At 57.0% G+C, this 23,530-nt stretch overlaps 1 protein-coding gene across 2 annotated transcripts in view; it reads right to left on the reverse strand.

The window, feature by feature from the left end:
• Window positions 1-4,943: 4,943 nt before the first annotated feature.
• HSD11B2 (hydroxysteroid 11-beta dehydrogenase 2) overlaps window positions 4,944-23,530 on the reverse strand; it is a 50,965-nt gene continuing 32,378 nt past the window's right edge. For both annotated transcript variants that reach the window (XM_048870595.2, XM_048870596.2), the window contains exons 2-5: window positions 11,019-11,231; window positions 10,294-10,479; window positions 8,406-8,543; window positions 4,944-5,957 (exon numbers count right to left, since the gene is read on the reverse strand). In XM_048870595.2, the coding sequence (XP_048726552.1) occupies window positions 5,596-5,957; window positions 8,406-8,543; window positions 10,294-10,479; window positions 11,019-11,231 (899 nt within the window). In that variant the 3' untranslated portion in view covers window positions 4,944-5,595. The remainder of the gene's footprint in view (window positions 5,958-8,405; window positions 8,544-10,293; window positions 10,480-11,018; window positions 11,232-23,530) is intronic.

Genomic DNA, 23,530 nt, shown 5'->3' on the forward strand with positions numbered 1-23,530 from the left:
TCTCTGGGATGAGCTCTCTTAGGGGCATGCCCTCTCCTGGTGGTGCCTCTCCCGTGGTCATCTCTGCCTGCAGACCCACATCAGTCCGGGGCCCACGGTGTCCTCCTCATGCCTCAGCCCTCGGGCTGTGTCACTGTGTTTTCTCTCTGCCGGGGGAGGATTTTACCTCCGCGGGCGGGACTGGTGAGACAGAGTGGGATACCGCCACCAGGCCTGGGCTATGTTTTAAGAAAGGTGTGGAAAAATTGGAGAGGATGCAAAAAAAAGAGCCACGCAAATGAGTTGTGGGTGGAATGAAATGCCTCAAAGGTAGAGCCTTGAGGCCCCCAGCAGGTGCAGTTCTGCAGAAGGAAGATGGATGGGCGTACAGTGCCCAAGGGGCCAAGCGGGCGCTTTCATGCGAGTGGAGAACGGCAGATGAGGAACCAGTGGCTGGAAGCTGAAATGGGAAATGGCCCAAATGTTGAAGTGCGGTTCAGCTGCTGGATTGGGTGGATCGGCCAGTTCCTGAAGGCTTCACATCACAGCTGGCCCCCTTTCTGGAAGATGCTTTAGCCCAGGGGTTGGTCACCTATAGCACGTGTGCCAAAGACGGCACGTGAGCCGATTTCAAATGGCACGCTGCTGCTGGCCGGGTCCCAGCCGCTGGCCCCGCTCAGCCTGCTGCCGAACCCAGGCCGGGACCCCGGCAGGCAGCAGCGAGCCATCAAAAATCCTGCCCGCCCTGCCCCGCTCTTCGCCGCCCCCGGGGCAGGGTGAAGAAGCTTGGTCCTGCCGGCTGCTGCTGCAGGGCAGGCAAGCTCCCCCTCCCGCCGCGGTGTTGGGGTCCTGCCCCTCCTCCTCTCCCTCCCTGCTGCCAAGATCAGCTGATGGCCCTTGCGAGGGAGGGGGAGAAGCGGAGCTAGAGCGTGTTGCTCCAGGGAGGAGGTGGGGATGGGGGCAGGAAATCAGGGCATATCCCCTCCAGCCCCCTACTGTGAGCCGCTCTGGGCAGGGGGCTGGGAGCACCCCCATGACCCTAGTCCCCCCCCAGCCCTCTGCCCTGACCCCTGCACCCCCCCCCACAACCCCAGCCTTTACTCCAGCCCCCCATATCCATGCCCTGACTCTTGCACCCCCCCACAATCTCACCCCCTTAGCACCAAACGGGAGCTCCTGCACACCCCCCCCCACATTCCTGCCTGCACCCCTTGCACCAAATGGGAGCTGCCCAGGTAAGCACTCCACACCCAAACCTCCTGCCCCAACCCTGAGCCCCCTCCCTCATTCTAGCTCCTGGCCAGACCCTACACCCCAACCCCCAGCCTGCTTCTTCACCCCCAGCCCTGTGCTCAGTGCACTCCCACCCTCAGCTCAGTGCAGAGAGAGAGGAAGAGAATGAGCTAGAAGCAGGGAGAAGGTAGGTACCCGCTCTGTGTGGGCAGGGCTGGGATCCCAGACCAGCAGTGGGCTGAGCGGGGCTGGCAGCCAGGACCCTGGCTGGCAGGAGCCGGTGGCTGGAACCCCAGACCGAGAGCGGGCTGAGCCCTCAGCCCACTGCCAGTCTGGGATCCCAGCCGCCGGCCCCGCTCAGCCCGCTGCCGGCCTAGGTGAACGGAATCCCAGGCTGAGCAGGCCGGCGGCGTAAGATCAACATTTTAATTTAATTTTAAATGAAGCCTCTTGAACATTTTGAAAACCTTGTTTACTTTATATATGACAATAGTTTAGTTATATAATATATAGACATAGAGAGGGACCTTCTAAAAAACATTAACATGTATTACTGGCACGCGAAACCTTTAAATTAAAGTGAATAAAGGAAGACTTGGCACATCACTTCTGAAAGGTTGCCGATCCCTGCTTTAGCCAAACAAGTTACACTTGAATCATAGAATCTCAGGGTTGGAAGGGACCTCAGGAGGTCATCTAGTCCAACCCCCTGCTCAAAGCAGGACCAATCCCCAACTAAATCATGCATTTGAGTCAAATGCAAGTTCCTGGGCGGGCTCCAGCCAGGGTGAAAAAGTAACAGGGTCTGTAACAGGTCAGACCAGCTGAGCGAATGATCTCTGAGCCTGCCATCCAGCTGTGAAAGCGGGGAGCGCTCTGTGCACACGGTGACCTAGCCCTGCCTGATGAGACATGGAGGGCCGGGACTGTTCTATGCAGGGCAGCATGGGGCTGCAGGCTTGTCTGCAGATGCAGTGTGGCCCAGGCTGGCACGGGGCACTAGTGCAGCTGCCTCACGTTTGGCTTGTGCCCAAGAGTAGACAGTTGTGGTTGGGCTGGCATCCTGGGCACTCCGCCACCCCCCCGCACCTAGGCTACTGGAGGGCTGGGTGCAGGCTGTGCAGTGAAGGCCGTCTAGGACCTGGTGAGTGGACTCGGGGCTGCATGGCCATGCTGGGTTATGGAATGGGCAGTGAGCCAGTCTGGCTTTGTGCTAACAGCAGCACTGTGGGGCAGCGCGTAGGGAGGACACAGGTCGTGGGGGGGGCAGGTGAAACACCTGTTGGCGAGCCGCTCAGGAGGCTGCGAGACCAGGCCTGACGCATTAGCAGGGATGAGGCTGTTGTGCCAGGGCAGGGAATGCAGCAGGGGGCTGCGCATGAAGAGCAGATTGACACAGAGGTGCCTGCTTGGGCGGGGTGGGGGGGATGAAGGCACCAGGCCATTCTTAAGTTTACCAGCGCAGCGGGCGCTAGGCTAGGCCTACAGCCTCTTTAGCCCAGTAGAAGCCTTTTCGCTCAGGCTTTGCCTCATTGCCCACTGTGATGCTTACTCAGCGCTTTGGGGCGAGGTGCTGGCTGAACCCAGGGTCACAGCTCCCGAAGGGGTGACCTGCCCGTGCTGACCCTGCTGCGTAATGGCAGCTGGCACACAGGATGCCATCAGCTGGTGGCCTGGCCTGAGAGGGGACAGTCAGGGGATGCGGCCTAGGGAGGAGCAGGGCTGGTCAATGGCAGGCATGCCCTCAGAAACCAGGGCAGGGTCATGGGCGCCAGGCACACACACGGGGCAGCAGCTCCTTGGTGCTTGCCTTGTGGTCGTGGCCGGGCCAGCGTCATGCGAGCCAGATGTCCATCACTGAGGTCCCCCCAGCACCTGTGCTGCTCTGCCGGGAGCACACAGGTGTCAGGCCAGGGACATGTTTGCTTCAGGCTTGGAAGCACTTGCCCTGGGGCCTGTTGGGTTCTGGCACTGGGCAAGAGATGGCAGAGCCTGAGTGCTCTCTGCCAAGCCTCAGGAACAGGAGAAAGGCAGCAAAGGCCCCTCAGAGCTCAGCCAGCCATGTGGCTGTTCTGGGCAAAGCGGGGATGTCACTCCAACAAGTAACATGCGTTGAAAGTCCTAGAACCGCCCCTGCTCCTAAGCCCAAGGGAGCGGGCTCACATTTCAGAGTGTGAGAGATGGACCCTGCGTTGTGGCTGCAGGCCTGGCTCCAGCCACCCACGTGGTCCCGGCCAGCCCCCTCGTTCTGAGCACAGGCAAGCACCCCTGTTGTAGGCCTTGTAAGCCGGCTTAGCTGCACTGGCTGAGAGCCCTGTCCCGAAGTTCCTGTCACCCAGCTGCAGTGAGTGAATTGCACTGGGCGGGGAGCGCGGGGCATGTGGGGTTACCCGCCTGGCACAGGGGCTCTAGTCCTCAGTTTCCATGGTTAGCATTGCGGCTAAGCCAAACCAGGCCGTTCCTTGCAGAGAGCGTGGGGCGTATAGCGGAGGGGCCAGGCCTGGGGAGAGGGACACACAAGGCTCTGCCCCAGCCCGCTGCCATTGCTGCTGGGCGAGGTTGCCAGTGCACAGGAGGGCAGAGCGGGGAATGGGAACCACTTCCGCTCTCCTGAGCGATCAGCCTGGCCTGGAGCAATTCAGGCTGGCCCCTGCGCCGCTTAGAGAATGGAAGGGAGCCAGGGGAGGGCTGGGGCGCTGGAGGTGTCCCAGAGCTCCTAGCCCAGCCAGCGCCCATCCCTCAGGTGGCCCCATGAGCCGTGTTGCTGGGGGGGGCGGTAACTGCGGGGGCGTGGAGGAGCGGGCTGGGGGTGTCGTGGGACGGGGGGCAGCAGAGGTCCCAGGACCGGGGGTGCTGGTGCTGCCTATTACCGAGTTTGCTAGGCCTCACCCCGCAGGAGGAGGTGAGCTGTACAGTGCCCCAGTGCAGCTGGGTTGGGTGGAGGGTGGGATGGGAAAGGTGCTGAAGCAGAAGCTTCTCTTCTGTGCCATTGCAGCGGGTACCCGCAGCAGCTGGGGTGGGGGGAAGCCATCACCCTGTGCCTCAGGGAGAGGCCCTGGGCTGCCCCAGCGTCCCCCGCACCTCACAAGCTCCCTGTCCTGTCAGTGGGGTGCCCCTCCCCAAGGCCTGTGCTCATCTCACACCCTGACAGGCCCTGAGCTGCCCCCCAACAGCACCTGGCCACATGTGTCACCACATGCCAATGCCCTGGGCAAGTGTCCTGGAGATGGCTTGGCAGAGCCAACTGTCCCGGCTCCCTGGGTAAATGGGCACTGGCCTGCCTGCCCACCCTGCAACACATCCCACAACAGCCACAACCCTGGGCAAACACACTCAGCCCTGCATACTGCCCCCCCCTCCCACCACAGTCACTGCCCTGGAGGGCAGCCCGACAAATGGGTCGATGTGCCAAACCTCAGAACATGAACACAACCATCACAGTGCCAGCCACGCACTAACATCCCCACACACCCATCCTCAAAGAGCCCGAGACACCCAAACATCCAGAAAACAGCCCCCTCAGCCAGCGAGCTGCACCCCTGCAGGGCTGCTTCTGATAGAGGTACACGCTGCCCCCACCTAAAGACTGTCCTTCCCCTGCCAACTCTGGTAGGGCCCAGTCCCGCACTGGGTGGGGGATGGACTGAATGACCATTTCCAACATCTATGGGTGTGGACTTCCCCTGGGAAGCCCCACCGCCTTCCACCAGGAGAGAGCGAGACCTCAGGGGTTTAGCTGAAATACAAATAACCGGTTTATTTAAAAAGTGACAATCACATAATTCATCCTGTGAAAAGATCTGTAGACCGTCCGCTCGAGACTTGGCCACCACAGTCCCAGCTGAAGTCCAGGAGAGCTGGGTCCTGGGTTGGAGTGTGAAGAGCTGCAGAGAGAGGCAGACACAGGTTTGGTCCATTGACAGGTAAAGGCCACCATTCTTGAGACAGCTGAGAGAGTAACACTTACATCCCAGCAGCAGCAAAGAAAAATTCACTTAGCTGAGAAAAATCACTCAGGTACCTGACATGGTGGGGGCAGCTGACCCATACGTGATTCTGCGTCTCGCCAGCGGCCTTTTCATGAGAGACACCCAGTCAGAAAAATAATACCCACCAAGGTCTCTCAAGCACTTTGATTCTTACACAGTAGGAAATAGATCTGCATCGCTTTGATTCAGAGAAAGCAATTTGGTTTCTGAGTGTGCTGATTCGCCCTGCCCGGCACACAAGAACAACGCAGCGGCCGTGTCATGCACGTGCGTGCTCTCGGTTTTACCTAGTTTTGTGCCTAAGACTATACAGTGAGAAGACTCCCTCCACCCCGCCACTGCTTTACAACATCTCCAGGCGCCTTCCTGGCTCCCCCGCAGCCTGCGGCAAGGGTTACTCTTGCTTGAGCCCGTTCTGGTGCTTTGGCTGCAGTGCCCTGGGGAGTTTTTGGTTGATGAAGAATGCTTTAAGGAAGAGGTCTCTGATGACGGAGGGCAGGTAGTGGTGGATGAAATAAATGAGCCGCATGCCCCGCCCCGGGTAATAGCGCGGCGCTGGAGTGGTGGAGATGAGGGCGTCGGCGATGCTGTTCACCACTAAACTCAAATCCTCATTCGCAATCTTCATGAATTTAACAAACTGCTTGTTGATCTCATGGATGTACTCCTCCCCGTAGGCCTGCAGCAAGTCCGTGGGCAGGCTGGCCAGGAGCTGCTCCTTCTTCTCGTGCCAGTAGGCAGGGTCGCAACTCGTACCTAGAATGAACCCAACAGCCTTAAGCCCTGGTCCCTGCTGCCTGGCCGCCCCACCCCAGACGCACGACCCGGGGGAATGCAGAGAGTGCAGCACCTCCCTCCTCCACCCAGGGCGTCCATGGATAGCAAACCTAGGGAACCTTCCCTCCTCCCAGCCGTGGGGTCGAGCGAGAGACAGTCTGTCAGCAATGAGAACACGCCACTGCTCGGGAATGGCCTCCGGTTCTCAGGGGACATCTACACAGCAAAAATACCCTGCGGCCATGCGGCTCAGAGCCTGGGTCAATTGACTCTCGCTTGCGGGGCTCAAACTGCAGGGCTAAAACTAGCAGTGTAGATGCTCGGGCTGAAACCCAGCAAGTGGGGAGGGTCTCAGAGCCCAGGGGTCCAGCCCCAGCCTGAACAGCCATTGTGCTTTGTTGAGCCCCACAAGCCCAAGACAGTTGTCCCGGGCGGAGACTCACTGCCATGGGGGTTTTTTGGCTGCGTAGATACAAGTTGGTGACCCGTCCCCACTGGGTAGGGCCCTGCCAAAGTCACGGTCCAGTTTGGTCAACTTTATGGTTATAGGAATTTAAAATTAGTCAATGTCACAGTTTCAATGTTTACACCTGAAATTTCACAGTGTTGGAACCATGGGGGTCCTGACCCAAAAGGGGGTCATCATGGGAGTGCCACCCTCACTTCTGTGCTGCCTTCAGCCCTCATCCTCAGTCCTGGATTTTCCACTACCTCAGTGTCCCCCGCCTGCTGCCTCGGCACGCACCTCATGGTGCCGGATCCTCTGTTGCCACGTAAGGGTTCGTCTACACAGGAACTTTGTTCCGGACTAGGGTGAATTTACAGTAGAACAGCCACTCCAGAACAGCTCCATGTGTGGACAAGCCCACACTCCTCCTTTGTGCAATGCAGCGCAAAGATTTTTAAAAGTAACTGGTGGCATCCAGGTTGCAGCCCTACCTCCTGCTCATGTTCCCCCAGGGACATATCTCCCTGCACTTGCTGTCTTTGATCTAGCTGTGAGTTGTGCATCGCGGGGTTTCCAATCTTTCTGTGACACTCCCTGCCCACCGCTGCTGTTAAGTAACAGCATCATAATGACAGGGCGAGGCAAACAGCACATGGACAACGTGTGCAGATGATGACACTAAATTGGCAAGAGTTGCTAACATCAGTGAGGCCTGTGAAACCCAGTAGCAGGTCCCAGAGAGACAAGACACACAGGCAGCAGGTAAAGTGAGGGAGCCTGCAGAAAGCTTGCTAAATAGCTGGGGAAAATAATCCCATGCCTAGGTGTGCCCTGGGAAACAGAACTGCTGAGACTTGGGCCAAGTAAATTAGACGTGATATTGCAGACCAAAAGCACCACTTCATCCAGCAGCCAGAAGGCTGCTTAGTGCCCCAAGATCTCTGGCCCAGGGAGACACCACACGGCCAGGGAAGGAGCTGCCAGCAAAGTTAGTTCCACGATATTAAAGTTCCATCTCCCCTGCGGACCACAAAAGTGACCTGCCCCCCCATGTTTGGACTGGCTGGGGTTCGAATAGCAAAATCTGTTCCTGTTGCTCTCCTTGGAAGTGGAGCAGAAAAAGCCCCGTGCAGTTTTGGTCTGAACATGTGTCAGTGAAGCCCCTCTCCTTCCAGCTCTGCTGGGGAGTGCCCAGCTGGCAGGTCTCCTCTCACATCAGAGAAACGCTCCTCTCTAAACCTGGGGTACGAACACGCCTGGAACATGGGGTTCGGTTCTGGGCACTTCAACGAGAAGAGGGTATTGCTCTGCTCTGAACTATCTGCAGATTGGCAACTGACGTGACCGGGGCCGGAAGGATGGTTAGCACAGTCCCAGAAAAGAGTGAGGTGTGGCCAAGGGACAGCTAAGGCCCGATTTTCTAGAGGGGCTCCGCATCGCAACCAGAGCCAGATTTTCTACACAGCTCAGCATCCAGCAGCGGCCAGTGTTCTTACCAGTGGCCACGAGGAGAACATTTGGACAGTCTTGCCCCTTAGGACACTGGGCAATTAGACACAGCACAGCTCAGTACATAGCGCTCCCAAAAGGGAAGCAAATGACAGCTAGTTCTGTGACATTAGAGAGTTCAGGGTTCTAGTCCTGGCAGTGCCTGAAGTGATCTTGAGCAATCTCTCAGTTATCTGATCTTTACCAAGACGCGGACGCAGCTGGTCCTTTCCTCCTCTCCTGTACAGATCGAGGCTTTAATTAATTAACACCGGCTGTGAAATGCTCAGTAAACATTCAGGGGGACAGCTGGGACTGGGCGTCTTTCCACACAGCCGGCTTTCGGGAGCCAGGCTTCGCTCACAGCAACGAGTGCGGGTTGTTCCCTGAGACGCGGGCCGTTGTGACAAGCCTGCCCAATATACCACCCTAGGCAGGCCTCACCACGTGTCCCCCCATCACAGCCCGGCTGGCAGGTGAGGAGCTCTTACCCGTTTTGAAGTAGCCGGGTAGGATCACACTCACTTTGACCCCCCAGGGCTCCAACTCGCTTCGGAACGTGTCCATGAGGAGGGTGAGGGCAGCTTTCGAGGCCCCGTACGCTGCTAAACACGGGTACGGCATGTCGCCTTGGAGAGAAGAAAACACACGGGCCGTTGCTGTGGGGGCAGAACTATTTGCGAGACAATGTAACAGTTACGGGTATCAGAACTCCTGGGTCCCGGTCCTGGGGGGAAGGTGTGGTCCAGCACTTCAGCACAGCACAGCTAAGCACAGATTGGCACGTCCTTTCCAAGAGACACAGGGGGTGAAACTCAGGACTGTCACAGAGCCGAGTCTGTCCTAACTCCACCTCCAGTTGAGAGCACCTCACCCCCGGCACTGCATACCCCACTGGCCTCCGTCTCAAACAACAGGCGAGTGTCACGATATCACTTCTCCTCCTTAAAGACCCCCATGACATCGGAGCAAGTGACCTAAAGCCGCGCCACTCGCCCAGGGCGTCAAGCTCTCGGAACAGTTCCCAGAATGGACCCGCCAGCCTCCAGGGGGAGGCACGTGGCAGCAAGGGTCGGAGATTCGTGGCAAGTCGCACAGGGCTATGGACCTGCCTCCTGGGGGAGAGAACGCCCCCAATGCTTGGAGCTCTGCCTTCAGATCAAGATGCAAACCTCACAATGGCAGCAGCTGACCCTGCCCAGCAAAAATAAAAACATTCCGCAGCTTTCTGGGCAGGAAGGAGGCAGCTAGTCCCCTTGCTGGACTCTTCGCTGTGTTTGCTGCTTGGTACGCGGAGATGCTGCGGCCACAGTGGGGTGACCAGGTGTTCGGTTTTCGACCGCAACACCCGCTCGAAAGGGAACCTGGCAGCTCCAGTCAGCACCGCCAACCAGGCCGTTCAAAGTCCCATCGGCGGTGCTGCAGAGCTAAGGCAGGCTAGTTCCTACCGGTCCTGACGCCGCGCTATGCCCCGGAAGCAGCCAGCACGTCTGGCTCCTCGACAGGGGAGAACGGGGCCAATGGGAGCTGCGGGGGCGGTGCCTGCGGATGACAGCAGTGTGCAGAGCCACCTGCCGTACCTCCGCTTAGGAGCCAGACCTGCTGGCCACTTCTGGGGTGCAGCGCAGTGTCAGGACAGGCAGTCAGCCTGCCTTAGCCCCCCCTGCTGCACTGCTGACTGGGAGCTGCCTGAGGTAAGCCCTGCCCCAGCCCTGAGCCCCCACAAACCCAAAACCCCCTCCTATACCCCAAACCCCTCATCCCCAGCCCCACCCCAGAGCCCGCACCCCCATTTAGATCCCCCATCCCCGCCCGCACACCAACCCCCTGTCCCAGCCTGGTGAAAGTGAGTGAGGGTGGAGGAGAGTGAGCCACTGAGGGAGGGGGAATGTAGTGAGCGGGGGGCAGGGCCTCGGAGAAGGGGTGGGGTGGGCAGGGGGCGTGGTGTCGGGGAAGGGGCGGGGCTAGGGTGCTCAGTTTTGTGCAATTAGAAATTTGGTAGCCTAGGCTACAGGTGCCAGATAAAACATACATTACTGGGGATCGGGGCAAACCTGGCTTGGTATCTACGAGCTGAGGCCAGATGAAAGATACTGGGGCCCTAGTGAGCAGCTCACCATCAAAAGCAACCAAACTACAGCTCCTGCGAAACCTCTGACTGCCAGAAGCTGGGAGTGGACGACAGGGGATGGCTCATTCGCTGATTCCCTGTTCTGTGCATTCCCTCTGGGGCACCTGGCACTGGCCACTGGCAGAAGACAGGACACTGGATTAGATGGACCTTTGGTCTGACTCTATGTGGCCGGTCTTGCGAGGCACTGTGGCCTGGTCCCCACCCAGCCCCACTTCTTCCCCACCGGGTGGGGACCGGGCCTTTACCTGCCGGGCTGCTGACGGTCACAATCCTGCCCCGGGAGGAGCGGAGCAGGGGCAGCAGCGCTTTGGTGAGCTCGAGCGTGCCAAAGAAGTTCACATCCATGCAGGTGCGGAATTTGCAGAGCGGGGAGAGCTCGGCGTCAGCGATGGTGTCGTCGAAGCCTGCGTTGTTCACCAAACCCCAGAGCCCTGTGGGGAGGGGCGCGGAGAAGGCGAGCGTCAGCGGGATGCAGGCATGGGACCGGCGCGGCCTGACGCTACCCCCCGTTCGACTGCCTGGAAAGCCCGCGCCGACCGGGGATGCTTAGGGAACTCAGCTTTACCCTGATGCAGGGAGGGGACCCACCAGGGCCCGTGAGCTATCCCCTCCCACCAAAGAGCGCTCCCCAGGTCAGGAGGGGACAGCGGTTCAGAGCCAGGCACAGATCGTTTTCCATGCACCTGCAAAGCTGGAGCCCAAGGGTGAGGGGAGAGCCGAGTTGGGGGGAGAGCCACTGGCAGGAAGGAGCAGGAGAAACGAACAGCTGACTCCCGCGCGGATCGTGGTGGGAGGCTGTGGGTGCAGCCTGAGCAGCGTAACCGGAATATCAGGCAGAAGGGGCTGGTCTGGGGCCCTGCTCCACAGGCTGAGGTCACCGCCCTAGCAGGGCCCCGCGGCGGGTTGCTCGTGATGGGCTGCCCCCAGCGGTCTGATGCGGACGGGGGCGCCCGGAAGCCAGGGCTCCTACCTGTGCTCGCCGTCTGGGGCTGGACGAGCTGCTGGGCTTTCCGGATGTCGTCCGGTTTGGTCAGGTCCATTTGCAGCAGCGTGAGGCTTGGCGAGCAGCTCTGCCGGAGCTCCTTGGCACCAGCGCTCTCCAGGTCCAGCACGCTCGCAAACACCTTAAAGCCCATGGAATCCAAGTGGCGCGCGGCCTGCTTTCCAAACCCAGAATCACACCCTGCAAGAGCCAAGAGAAGACTTAGCGAGCGAGGGTGCCAAGCGCTGCCCGCTGCCTACAAGATGGCCTAGCTGCAGCCTCCGCACCCTGAGCTCCAGGAAACAGGGACTGGGCCCACACATATCCCCCCCTTCCCCCCCGCAGCTGGGAAGATGCCCTAAAAGGGCAGCCAGGATTCTCTCTGTGTCAGGGAGTTTGGGGTTGGTGTGAAGCCATGGCAGCTGGCTTGACACCACATCCTCCCCCTACACGTAGAAAACATATCAGGGGCAGGATGGGGGGCAGAGTCAGGGCACCGTGACCTGGCCAATCCTCAGCCAACAGGTCCTTCCTTATGGGCCTGCTGCAGCCACCATAACTTATCCCCCACCTCAGCCCCAGCAGGAGTGGGGTGTGTGGAAAGGTAGCTAAGCCATCTTGCCCTCTCACTCCCCACCGGGCACAGCTGAGGATCTGGCCCAGAGCAGGATGCGTGCACAGAGACCCTCTGCTGGAGCAGCACCTGTGCACCTTGCGGGCAGGGGGGCAGGATCTACTCCATGGGGATTTCATAGCAACAATAAAATCTTTCATGAGAACCATTCAAAGGGCCTTCAAAAGGCAGGTAAGTCTCATTATGCCTCGTTTGTAGACGGGCACAGGCAGGCCAGGTTGTCCTAGGGAGCTGGTGCCTGAGGGTGCCCCTAGCTGTTAAGCAGAACTCCCCATTAACTCCAGCAAAGAATGGCACCATACGGTCCAGAGTCAGGAGCAGAACCCAGGCTCCTGGCTCCCAGTCTGTTCATCCAGCCACTGGGCAGCACTGCCTTGAGCACAGCGGCACTCCCCAGCTGAGTGCCAGCAGTGACCGGGAGCCCAGCTGTGAGACTTGGCAGCCAGCGTGGCGGAGGTACGTTTTTAAACCCACGTACGACGCACCCCAGAGACGCAACTGCTTTCATGAGTCTCAGGCGGGGTGTCTGGATAGAGTTTGTGGTCCTGGGTTAACTTGAGAGAAGTAGCACAACAGGAAACACTACTTGAGACATTCCGGACATGTGTGTGTCACCCGTGGCTAGGAGCGCTCCCGGGGCCAGCGAGTGCTGGTACACAGCGCTGGCAAAGCCTCCTGACTGCGAATGCAGCTACATCGGCAACACTGCGCTACATACTGGCATAGCACAACCCCGAGCAAAACAAGCTACACCCATAAAAGGGCAGCTTTCCCAGTCCAGCTCCATTTACACTCTGGGCTTTTGCCAATCAGGACTCAGACCTCTTCACACCCCGGCCAACACAGCTATTCTGGCAGAAGCCTGCAGTGTAGACTTGACCTTAACTAAGGACTTAAAGGACACCAAGCTTTAGTCATCCCCTTTTTAGCCCAAGATGTTAACCAATATTCAGGTCCTTGCTGGTTGTTTTTGTTAAGAGGAAACGTTGATGATGCGGTCAGGTGTTTCTGTGATGCAAACCTGTTTATTGACAAAGAACATGGAAAGTCCTGTTTGACGTCTGCTGTGTTCAGTGCTAAGAGCATGACCCTGTGAGAAAGCTAAGACACAGAGCTTTTTGGGCAGTGTGCTTGCTGGAACGAGGCTTGGATTTGTGAACAAGGAAGCTCTTGCAGCCTCCTTGGGTTTCTCTGGGCCCTCTCCTCTTGTCTGCTGTTTGTATTTAGCACATGCATACAGCTCCACCAAACCACACACAGCCCATTGTGTTTGCATTAAGATCCCTGGGAAAACCCCTCAGATTGCATGGCTCGACTCCTACCCCAGTTTTGCCACATTGGCCTGTGATTTGAGTGGTGGCTTCTACTGTCTCAGCTATCACTATATGAAGGGACATTGAAGCTGGTGGACTAAATGGGAGAGCAGTTAAAAGTGCTTTGCTGCTGCCCACAGATCAAAGACACATTTCCTGGGATCCATCCCACCTCCGGCATAACAGATTCTTACGGAGAAAGCCTAGCACGGACTGGACATGTGGAACTGTCTAAAATATACTTATGGTGCCTACTACAGGGTAATACCTGTGCACCAAGCCCTAGCCCACGGCACAAACCCAGCAGTGCAGGGGCCTTCTTCCCCGTGGGAGCAGTCACAGCCGCCCAAACCCAGCACGCAGAGGTGCCAGTCCGGCCGGCCGGCCTGTCCCCCTCACCTCCCCACAAGCGGCTGGGCTGCTTTAGGCTCCACAACGAGGTTCAGGAACCAACGGAAACTGGCCTCTCTCCTCCTGCAGCGCAGGCTGAGGTACACTGGTGAGCCAGCTCGCGGCGGACGCTGCTCTCCAGGCCGTACCTGGTCTGGGGATGAGCCGAGGACTTTGGCCCCCAGGGCTATCAGCAGGGCACCTGCCACCACATGAACGTCATCCGCTCCAAATGCACGCAGCTTTCCCAGGGCCTGCAGTACCAGCCCCAGCCTCCTGCTGCCCTTCCACCCCTTCCCACGCCACCCGGGAGCCAAGCCCTGCTCAGACTCCACCACCTCCCTAATCTTCCCCTCCGATCTCATCGCAGACAAGCAGCAAGGGAGGAGGCCCCCATCCCATGGGGACGTGACCTTGGCACAGGGATTTATTAGGTCACTCAGCTGCTGTTTTTACCTCACAGAGGAGGAACAAAACACTCATTTATCTCCAAACCCATCACAGAGCACAGCTCTAAAAATAGCCCCAGATAAACACCCTAGATCATTCACACTGCCAAGCCGAGAGCGGGAAGGCTCAGGGGCCAGCCGGATGATACCGCTTGTCAGATCTAGCACCCTGTCTTGTCCTGGCTCCTGCTGGCATCGCATCCCCCACTCAGCACTGCTAGCCCCATGCATTCAACACTTGGAGGCTGGCTACAAAGTCAGGAGGGTTTAAAAATGTGGACATTTGGGATTCTTTTAATTCATCTTCTGGCTTTTCAAGTCACATTTTCACACAGCCACGAGGGCTAGAAACTTTCATTTAAAAAAAAAAAAAAAAAAAGCCAGTGAGACTCCCACCCAATCACCTGACTCCAGAAGCTGGGGTTTTGTGACAGATGCCAAATCTCACAAGACTAGCAATGAAAGTCAGCAACACTTCACAGCCGACCAAGATCTCCCAATCTCCAACAGCTGGACTCATGTACCCTGGGCTGAGGTGGGAAAACTGAAGGAGATGGCTCCCAATGTGCAACTGCTGGGAGCACAGAGGTGGAATTCTACAGGGTCGGTCAGCACAAGACTTCTCCAGGATACAGAGCAAGATTTATAGTCATCTAACAGCTTGTTCCACGGGCTGAAACTCCTGCAGCAGCAATTCATCTGCAGCCTGGTAATGGGGCAATGCAAGCCCTATGCCACTGGGACCTTGCAACCCACCTTGGGTGGAAACCACCCGAAACTAGGGACTGATCTGCCTGAATTTGATCGTTAACAATAATCTCGGTGGAAAACGCTTTCTTCCCTGGATATTTTTAGCCTTCTGAAGATTGTTTACAGTTCCAGCCAAAGGGAAGAGAACGTGAAAGTCTCTGCAAAGCATCCAAAGAAAAGGAGGGAAATGGTAGGACAGATGAAAAATATTGCAGAAATGCATTCACACATTGTTAATTCCACATGTTAACATCATGCCGTGGAGGGAATATGGGCAACAAGGATTGAATCTGCTTTGGAACAACTCAAGAGAAATACACCGAACGCGTTCAGAGCGCCGGCGTGAACACCAGAGCAAAGAATGGGCTCCGTTGGTTTACAGCAAGGGAGCGAATGCGGACTCTGTAACGCTGTGGGTAGTTCCACCGCAGTTACAGTGTTTTTAAGGTTGCAAGACACTTTCCATTCGCACCCTCTGTTCTCTGTCCTTTGGGGCTGAAACTGTCCATTCTTTGTCTCCACCCTAATTGGGCTTTTCTGTAAAACTGGAGTGAAATCATCTGCTAAAAATAGCCACAAATATTTGAGTTAGACGTAATTTTGATTTATTTAGATGCCAGAAAGAAAAGAAGTTCAGAGACGCTGGAAGAGAGATGGCAATTTTACTCTGCAGCCTTTGGTTTCCTGCCGATTAAAAAAAGTATTCAACCATAAAGGGGCCACCCTGACTCATTCACCAAGCCTCACCCACTCTGTACACTGAAACGCTGCAGTCTGGCAGAGTTCCTCCCGTTGGCGTCGGTACTCTCCATCGGTACAGGTAATCCACCTCCCTGATAAGCGGTAGCTAGGGCGATAGAAGAATCCTTCTGTTGACCAGCACTGTCTCCACTATGCCATGTACGGGTGTGGATTTTTCACACCCCTGGGCGATATAGCTTAGTGTAGACCAGGCCACAGGCTCCAATCCAACACCACCCGCTTACACACGTGCTTCCCTATAGGTGTCTGGGGCCTAACCAAGTCAACGGGATGTGTCAGGTGCTTCAGCAAGTGCAGCCGTGGCTCAGGGCCAGAATTCTCACACCCCTAACAAGCTGCAACAACCGCCTTAAAGACCGTATCAGTCCCCTGCCCCACCTGCAGCGCCCCGCCCGGCCCGGCCTTCTCGCTGGGCAGTAGCGGCAAAGGCGCCTTGTGAGGACAAACGCAAGCCGCACCTCTCTCGGGGCTCTCCGTGTTCGTCTTTTAGGGGGCGGCGCGCAATCTCAGCCCAGCAATTCTCTGGCCACTTGGCATCTGTGAGGTTTAAACTCTCCCGTCTAGCAATGCATCCCGTCCAGCTGGCCCCCTCCCTGGGAAGGGGCCCGTGCGCGCCAGACAGTCGCATTCACGCAGCAGCCTCCTGCCTCCAGAGCCGGAGGGACCGTTACTAAGAGCATAGAAGAGGTTTGCACCACCGTTACAATGGCAATTTCAAGCCCCGCACCCAATCAAACCAGCTGCCAGCAGCCCCGGGGCGGGCTATTCCCTTGCCATGCTCCAGCGTCCTGCCCCGCTCATCCTGGTGCCGAAGCCGGCCCAGAAACGCTCCCGTCCATTCGATCGGCCCAGCAAGGCGGGTTGGGTCCCTCTCCTCACGCCTGGAAATCAGACTTCCGGGAAAAACTCCCCCTCGTGCAGAGCCCAGGCCTAGCCAACGTGTAGCTGACCGGTGACCGCCGAGACCCGTTCGCATGGAAACGCTCAAGCGCCAGCCAGAGTAAGCAGTTAGCACCCTTTCAGCATGCTCCGAAGTGCGATGGAAACACGAGTGAGACTTGCTGGAATCGCCGTTGTCTTCAGTTTGATTTGAAAGCCATCAGTCTGCTGCAGAGACCATCAATAAAGCCAACAGCCGCCGTTTATGCAGGGCCTTCAGAGCTGTGCCAGCCACGCAGCACTGGAGGGAGGAGAGGTTGCCTCGGACGCCCCCGTCTCCCTGCCGCAGGCACCAGGATTCACTCCTCTCGGGCAGCGGGTTGGCAGGGCAGACGGGCAGGTGACTCAGGAGGCTGCGGCCCCTGGGGGTGCACTGGGACAGATGGCGGCACGGGATGAGGGGCTTGTCCTTTGAACAGGGACCCACCTTTGCTGAGCATGATTCAGGACCTTTATTTTCTGGCTTTTCATATCAAGGATGGCTGAAGACTAACATAGGCCACTCAGCCCCCCTGCACTCCCCCCCGCTGTCCCTTAGCAAAGGCTCTTTCCCGGACAGAGCACCCTGCCTGTAGGACAATGCAAACCACAGCACTGCTGGGAGCTGACGGGTATTATGGCAAGCAACCGGCAAGTGAGTCAAGCACAACCAAGCCTCCTGCGCCCCTTTCCCAACAATTCCTTAGCCAGTAGGACTGACACCTGCTCGCCACGGAGCCCCGGTGCTGCAGAGCAGGGACAGGGTGTCGTGGGTGCCAGGGGAGGGCGGTGACCTCTCCTTTCCTCAGGCCGAGCCCCCGAAGACGCAAAGGCTCAGTCTGCAGTGGCGAACAGCCGGCTGGCCCGGGCAGTTCTGGGCCCCCAACGCATCCCCCGGGGGCAGAGCAGGCCACGGCGGGATTTATAATGGGGTTGCACCAATCGAGCAGCACCAGCTCTGAGCCCGTGCAGCGTCGACGCACCGCGCTGGGGGAAGGAGGGACTCGCCGTGGTGTGAAGACCCACATGGGCGAGTCTCACTGTGCCTCTGAGCTGGCCTGTGGGAAGGAGGAGAGACCAGATGAGATGCCCAAGAAGAAGAGCAGGAAAGCCTGGAATCACATCCCATCCCTGCCTGCTTCAGACACACGTCCCTCTTCACAGCACCGGAGAAAGCAAAGGCTCCCACTACCCGGGCTGGACCCCCACCATCCCCAGCACCAGAGCTCCCGCCTCACCTGAGCACCATCTAAGGCTGCCCAGTGCCAGGGAGGACAAAGGCCCTGTGTGCCCCAGGGCCCTCTGCAGAGGGAGCTTGGTGGCAGGGCACCTGGGCATTGGTCAGTCAGGGGAACGACGCTGGAGCCGGGCCCAGGCCCCGCTGGCCAGCCACACGGCTGATTCTGCTGCGCCAGGCTGAGTTAGTCTCCGGCTCTCACGCAGGGGCCAGCGTCTGAGGGAGCTGCCGGGGATCAGGGTGTGCAGGGTATTGCATGCCTGTGAGTGTGTCTATGGGGGGGGGGGTGCCGTTCTAACGCCCTTCCCCAGGTGGGCATGACCAGGTGTTACCGACCAGCACAGCTCCCTGGGGCAGCTCTGAGCTGCAGCACGGCTCTGTCTGCTGGACGCCCGGCCTGCCAAAGGGAGTGGGCTAGCACAGGGGGCAGGCCCAGGGAACTGCCCTCACGCATGCGGCTCCAAGCAGCCTGGCCCGGCAGAGCGGGCGAGCCCTTAGGGGCGCTGGGAGGTGGCTGGCTGGAGCAGGGCTGAGCCGAGGCCGGTGCGTGGCGGGCAGTGGTGCCTAGCACGCGGCAGCGACGGGGAAGATTACAGGAGTGCAGAGCAGCAATCCCGTGGGGCTGATTAGAGCTCTGTGCACCTGCAGGTATCATGTCCCGGGGAGGAGAGAAAGGAATGAAAACAAACCATCCCACCGAGGTACAGTTTGTTCTCAGTGCTGATGGCAGGGCTGATAGCTCCTGGCGGGACATTAACCATTAACAGGAGCGGGGCCTGGCAAAGGAGCACAGCTCGCTATGCAGTCTGCACGCTCCCACGCACCCCCCCCCCCCTGCCCCTGCCTCACCCCGGCTCTGCACGCCAAAGGTGTACACGGCGCGCACACTCACTCCCGCACTTGTGCAAATAGCATCCCCTTGCCAAGGCAGCCCCCACACCCTACTCACGCCAGCTACTGTCATGCTGGCCATGGGGTACACACCATCCTCCGCTCCCTAGCCACACACGGAGGGGTTTGCACCAACCGCCAGACAGCACCTGCTCTCACCCCCTGCTGGGTACGTACCCCCACACAGCCCATCCACTAAGTCAGGCTGTGGGGAACACGCCCCAGGACTCAACCCACCCTCCCCTCCCCACCCTGCTCCCATGCCTTCCGGAGGACACAGAACACATGCCCAGTGAGCCCCCACTCAGCTCCCAGCCATGCAGCTCCCTGCCCGTTAACCAGCACCGCTCGCTCCCTGCCCAGGATGAGCCTGTTGAGGGTTAAGGGGCGAGCCTGTTGTCCACAGGCGCCCTGCCTCAATCGCTGCAGCAGCCGAAAGCATGCAGATCCCTTCTGGCTCGGAACCCACGAGTGCTGGGTTCTGCCCCTGATTCTGCCAGAGGCTCCCTGTGCGATGTCGAGAAGTCACCCGGCTTTTCAGGGGTCGCCCCTGCGTTGCCAACCAAAGACGCCTGGGGCGTGGTTTTCAGGATGCAGAGTGCTGCATGGGCACCCCCAGCCAAATGGGCCCCCAAACCCGGTGGGCACACTTCAAGCAGGTGTCTGTCTCTGTAAAGCAGAGAGGGATTATTCCATTTTACAGACGGGGACCGGAGGCAGAGTGGTGTGAAGATCTGAGGTGCTCTGCGAGTGCATTCGAGAAACCCGCACAGAAATCAGATACTCCATCTTTAGCGCAGGGTTTTTTGTTTTTTGGGGGGGGAGGGGGGGGAGGGGGCGCATGAAATAAGGCTCAGGGCCACGCACTGAATGACCCCGGGAAGGAGGAATACCAAACCGTGGCCGCATTCAGTTAGCGCCAGCGACCTTGTTCGTGGTGCCATAAAAACGCCAGCCTGTGAGCATGGAATTACAGGTTGTGCCTGAATGCATGTGCCCAGGGGAGCTGAATGAACGTTGCACGGGTGGGTGCAGGGTCTGGTAATTGCGTAGTGTCCCTTTAAACAGTGGGAGCCCTCTCTGGGCACTCCCTGTGTTTCAGGGTCACAGCCCGACCAGAGCAGCGGGGTATATGGAACTGGCCCTTGCATGTTGTAGGTCATTCAGAACCATGGTGATTTGGACCCCACTGCGCCCGTGTGGCTCCTTCTTCCTACAGGTATTGTGTGAAGAGCAAAAGACAAACCAGGCAACCTTTGGCATAACTACACTGGGCAGGGGTGGCCCCCCCGAGTTATGCCAGCAAACCCCCCAGGGAGAAGGCAACAGAATCGTTCTTCCGTCAGCACAGCTTCCTCCACTCAGGGAGGTGTGTTACTGTGCCGGCAGAAGAACCCTGCCTGGCGGCCAGGGGTGCGTCACGCTGGTTTTATAACAGAGTGGTGGTGTAGCCATGTTGGCCCAGGCTACAGAAAGACAAGCTGGGTGAGGTAGTATCTTGCCCAGACCTAAAGAAGAGCTCTCTGTAAGCTCAAAAGTTGATCCAGTAAAAAGATATTACCTCACCCACCCTGCTCTGTGACGTTTTCAGTGAGGCCTGCGGTTTTTCACTTGCATGCAAAATGGCATGACCATAGAAGATCAGGGTTGGAAGGGACCTCAGGAGGTCGTCTAGTCCAACCCCCTGCTCAAAGCAGGACCGATCCCCAATTAAATCATCCCAGCCAGGGCTTTGTCAAGCCTGACCTTAAAAACTTCTAAGGAAGGAGATTCCACCACCTCCCTAGGTAACGCATTCCAGTGTTTCACCACCCTCCTAGTGAAAAAGTTTTTCCTAATATCCAACCTAAACCTCCCCCACTGCAACTTGAGACCATTACTCCTTGTTCTGTCATCTGCTACCACTGAGAACAGTCTAGATCCATCCTCTTTGGAACCCCCTTTCAGGTAGCTGAAAGCAGCTATCAAATCCCCCCTCATTCTTCTCTTCCGCAGACTAAACATCCCCAGTTCCCTCAGCCTCTCCTCATAAGTCATGTGTTCCAGCCCCCTAATCATTTTTGTTGCCCTCCGCTGGATATTTTCCAATTTTTCCACAACCTTCTCATAGAGTGGGACCCAAAACTGGACACAGTACTCCAGATGAGGCCTCACCAATGCCAAATAGAGGGGAACGATCACGTCCCTCGACGTGATGTGGCAGGAATGGTGCATGTGTGGTTATGCTGTTCAGAGGACACCATCTTGTTCTACAAAATGGCATCTTCCATGTGTGTCCGGGGGTTGCAGGCACAGGCATGCCACTGCTGTCAGGGTTCTCTGCGTCCTCACTAGGGGCCATGCCGGTCTCGCTACAGCAGTAGAGCTGAGCCTACATAGGCTCTGGCATCTGGACATGGCCTTCCTGTCCTTTACTCAGAGTTGTTGTACATAGTACTTGCTTTCTCCAGTCTCCTTGCACCTTCCCAGTTGTCCAGGATTTAAGTCATGGCCAGGGGCCTAAGCGCTGTTCCCTGACCCCTCCTGGACGCACCTGCCCTGTGTGGTTTGCATCTATTCCACTTTCCAAAGAGCCTCTCTCCTGCTTTTTATCCATTAGTTACAGGGTTACATTTAAAACGCATAATTGGGCTAACTCCTGAGATTTCCCTCTCTGTCCCCAGTGGGGCTCTGAGTCAAGGCCTCAGATAAGTTGGAAGGGTTTCAGAAACTAACCTGAGACACGTGGGCATGACACCCTTGAGAACCAGGGGTTTCACACCGTGGTGAATACAAACTTCTCCATACAGCCAGTGTTTTATAATGGCGGTGAGCTGGCTCTGACTCTTTCACAGAGACCCAGAATCTCCATAAAGACGGGGATGGAACATCTAATGTTTGCGAATTGACTGTATCTCAGAAAGCCAGCTTGTGAGACTCCTGGCAACTCACTGTACCAGCACCGCCTGCCACCCTTACAGTGTTTGCCAAGAGGGTACGAGGGTTTCGAATGGCACCCTGCTCTTAGAGTAGCCAAGCGCTCTCTGAACACTTCAGTTTTGCCAAGCACTTCACAGCTCCGCTCTGGGGAACGGCTTTTCCTAGCTACCAGTTTGGCCCCAACCAAGGCCCTGCTGGCCAAGTTCTCCCTGACCACCTGCCCTTTCCAAACCTCTCCATTATGGAGACACGGGTGAGCCAAAACTGAAGATCAAGCCGCACTGGAAAGGGGAAGCCACACGCTGATCTTCCTAAATTCTCTTACCCAAAGGTGCCAAGACCTCGACTATGGCATTTCTCAGGGGGCTCCACACTCCCTGTGAATCGCGCATTTAATGCAGAGGTTAGATATGATCTGGATTGTGTCACCGGTCAGGGTACCTGCCCCTCTGTTTCCTCTTCAGTGGTCCAGCCAGGGCACCCACTCTCAGGTTGCTGGCTCACCTGGCCCTCACCTCTCTTGGGTGGAGACCTGTGTCTCTCTCCCTTCTGCCCTGGCTGAACAGATCCTTGCCCTCACTGGGTTACTCCCAGGAGAGTCTGCTTAACCAGTCCTGTTTGCTTTCTCTTCCAAGACTGAGAACAGTGCGATCACCCATGGTTATAAGTCACCACAGATTTTCCTATTTTATTCTTAAGGTAAAAGTGCTACTGAGTAAACACTAAAAGCAGCTACAAGGGTTTTCCTTGTGGGCTCAAAGTTCATCACAGTTTAATCCACCTTTTATACAGCCTGGGGTCATTGCCTGGAGTTGGCAGGAGCAGGTGATGAGTGGACAATGGGACTCTCTTCCCAAGGCATAGCTGCAAAAGGATGGCTTGGAAGTGGGACATTTGCATTCCTTCCCCCACCCCCCCGGTATTTCCTAGGAAATCTACTTTAAGCTCATTGGCCCCAAAAGTCCTTGGACATTCCTAGGACAGTCCTTTCCCCCCAAGGTTGACACTAGCCAGTCTCCTAGAAAAGTTACACACAGGCCCACACTAACACACCGACAATCGCATTTTTAATACAATGGACCCCACAGGTATTAACCCTGTTAATTGCATAAGGTTTGTCCTGATGGTGCAGGCCATTGTCAGTCTGTCACAGTAACCACAAATAGAACCTTGTTTCCATGAAATGTCATTGCAAAGTTAGATTCTCCTTGGTGTCCTAGAGACCCCCTTTGCCAGTCCTGCAGTCCCCTGTTACCCAAGCCTTGGGCTCCCCACACACAGCTCTGCCAGTGTCCCTCAATCCCAACCCCAGCCCACTGCTGTGCCAGCCCTGAAACGTCAATACCCCTCAGTCCCAACCAGCAGTCCCCACTGCTCCTCTGGTCCTCAGGAGCTCTTGATCCAACTGGAACCACACTGTGGTTTTACGACAGGCACAAACGGGAACTAGAATCTGAGGACCCCCTCCCCGGCCTTGTTCTAGGGCAGAATGTGACAGAGAAGGGCTGGTGCATTCACGGAGGGGGTGGGGGTGGGGGCGCAGAACCCCTTCTCTATTGGAACGCACCGGGCCACGCGTGGTGACACCTTGCTGCCACTGGAAGGGGAGAGATCGATGCAAGAGGCAGAACTTAAAACATTTTTGTCAATGAGCTGGGAGGAAACAAAGTCATCACTGATAAAGTCTGCAGATGACACAAAGATGTGGGGAGTGGCAAATAACAAAGACGACAGGTCATGGATACAGAGCGATCCGGATCGCTTGGTAACCTGGGCGCAAGCAAATACTATGCATTTTAATAGGGCTAAATGCATATGTGGAATAAAGAATGCTGGCCAGACTTCTAAGATGGGGGATTCTGTCCTGGGCAGCACTGATTTGGACAGAGACTGGGGGGTCATGGTGGATAATCAGTTGAACATGAACACCCAGTGCGATGTTGTGGCCAAAAGAGCTGATGCGACCCTGGGATGCACAAACCAGGGAATGGAGAGTAGCAGTAGAGAGGTTTATATTACCTCTATTTGGCTGGTGCGACCGCTGCTGGACTCCTGTGTCCAGTTCTGGTGCCCATGATTCAAGAAGGATGTTGATCAATTGGAGAGGGTTCAACGAAGAGCCAAGAAAATGATTAAAGGATCAGAAACCTGCCTTATAGTGAGAGACTCAAGGAGCTCAATCTATGTAGCTTCACAAAGTGAAGTTAAGGGGTGACTTGATCACAGTCTATTAGTAT

The sequence above is a fragment of the Caretta caretta genome, chromosome 12 (assembly GCF_965140235.1).
Source record: "Caretta caretta isolate rCarCar2 chromosome 12, rCarCar1.hap1, whole genome shotgun sequence".
Lineage (NCBI taxonomy): Eukaryota > Metazoa > Chordata > Testudines > Cheloniidae > Caretta > Caretta caretta.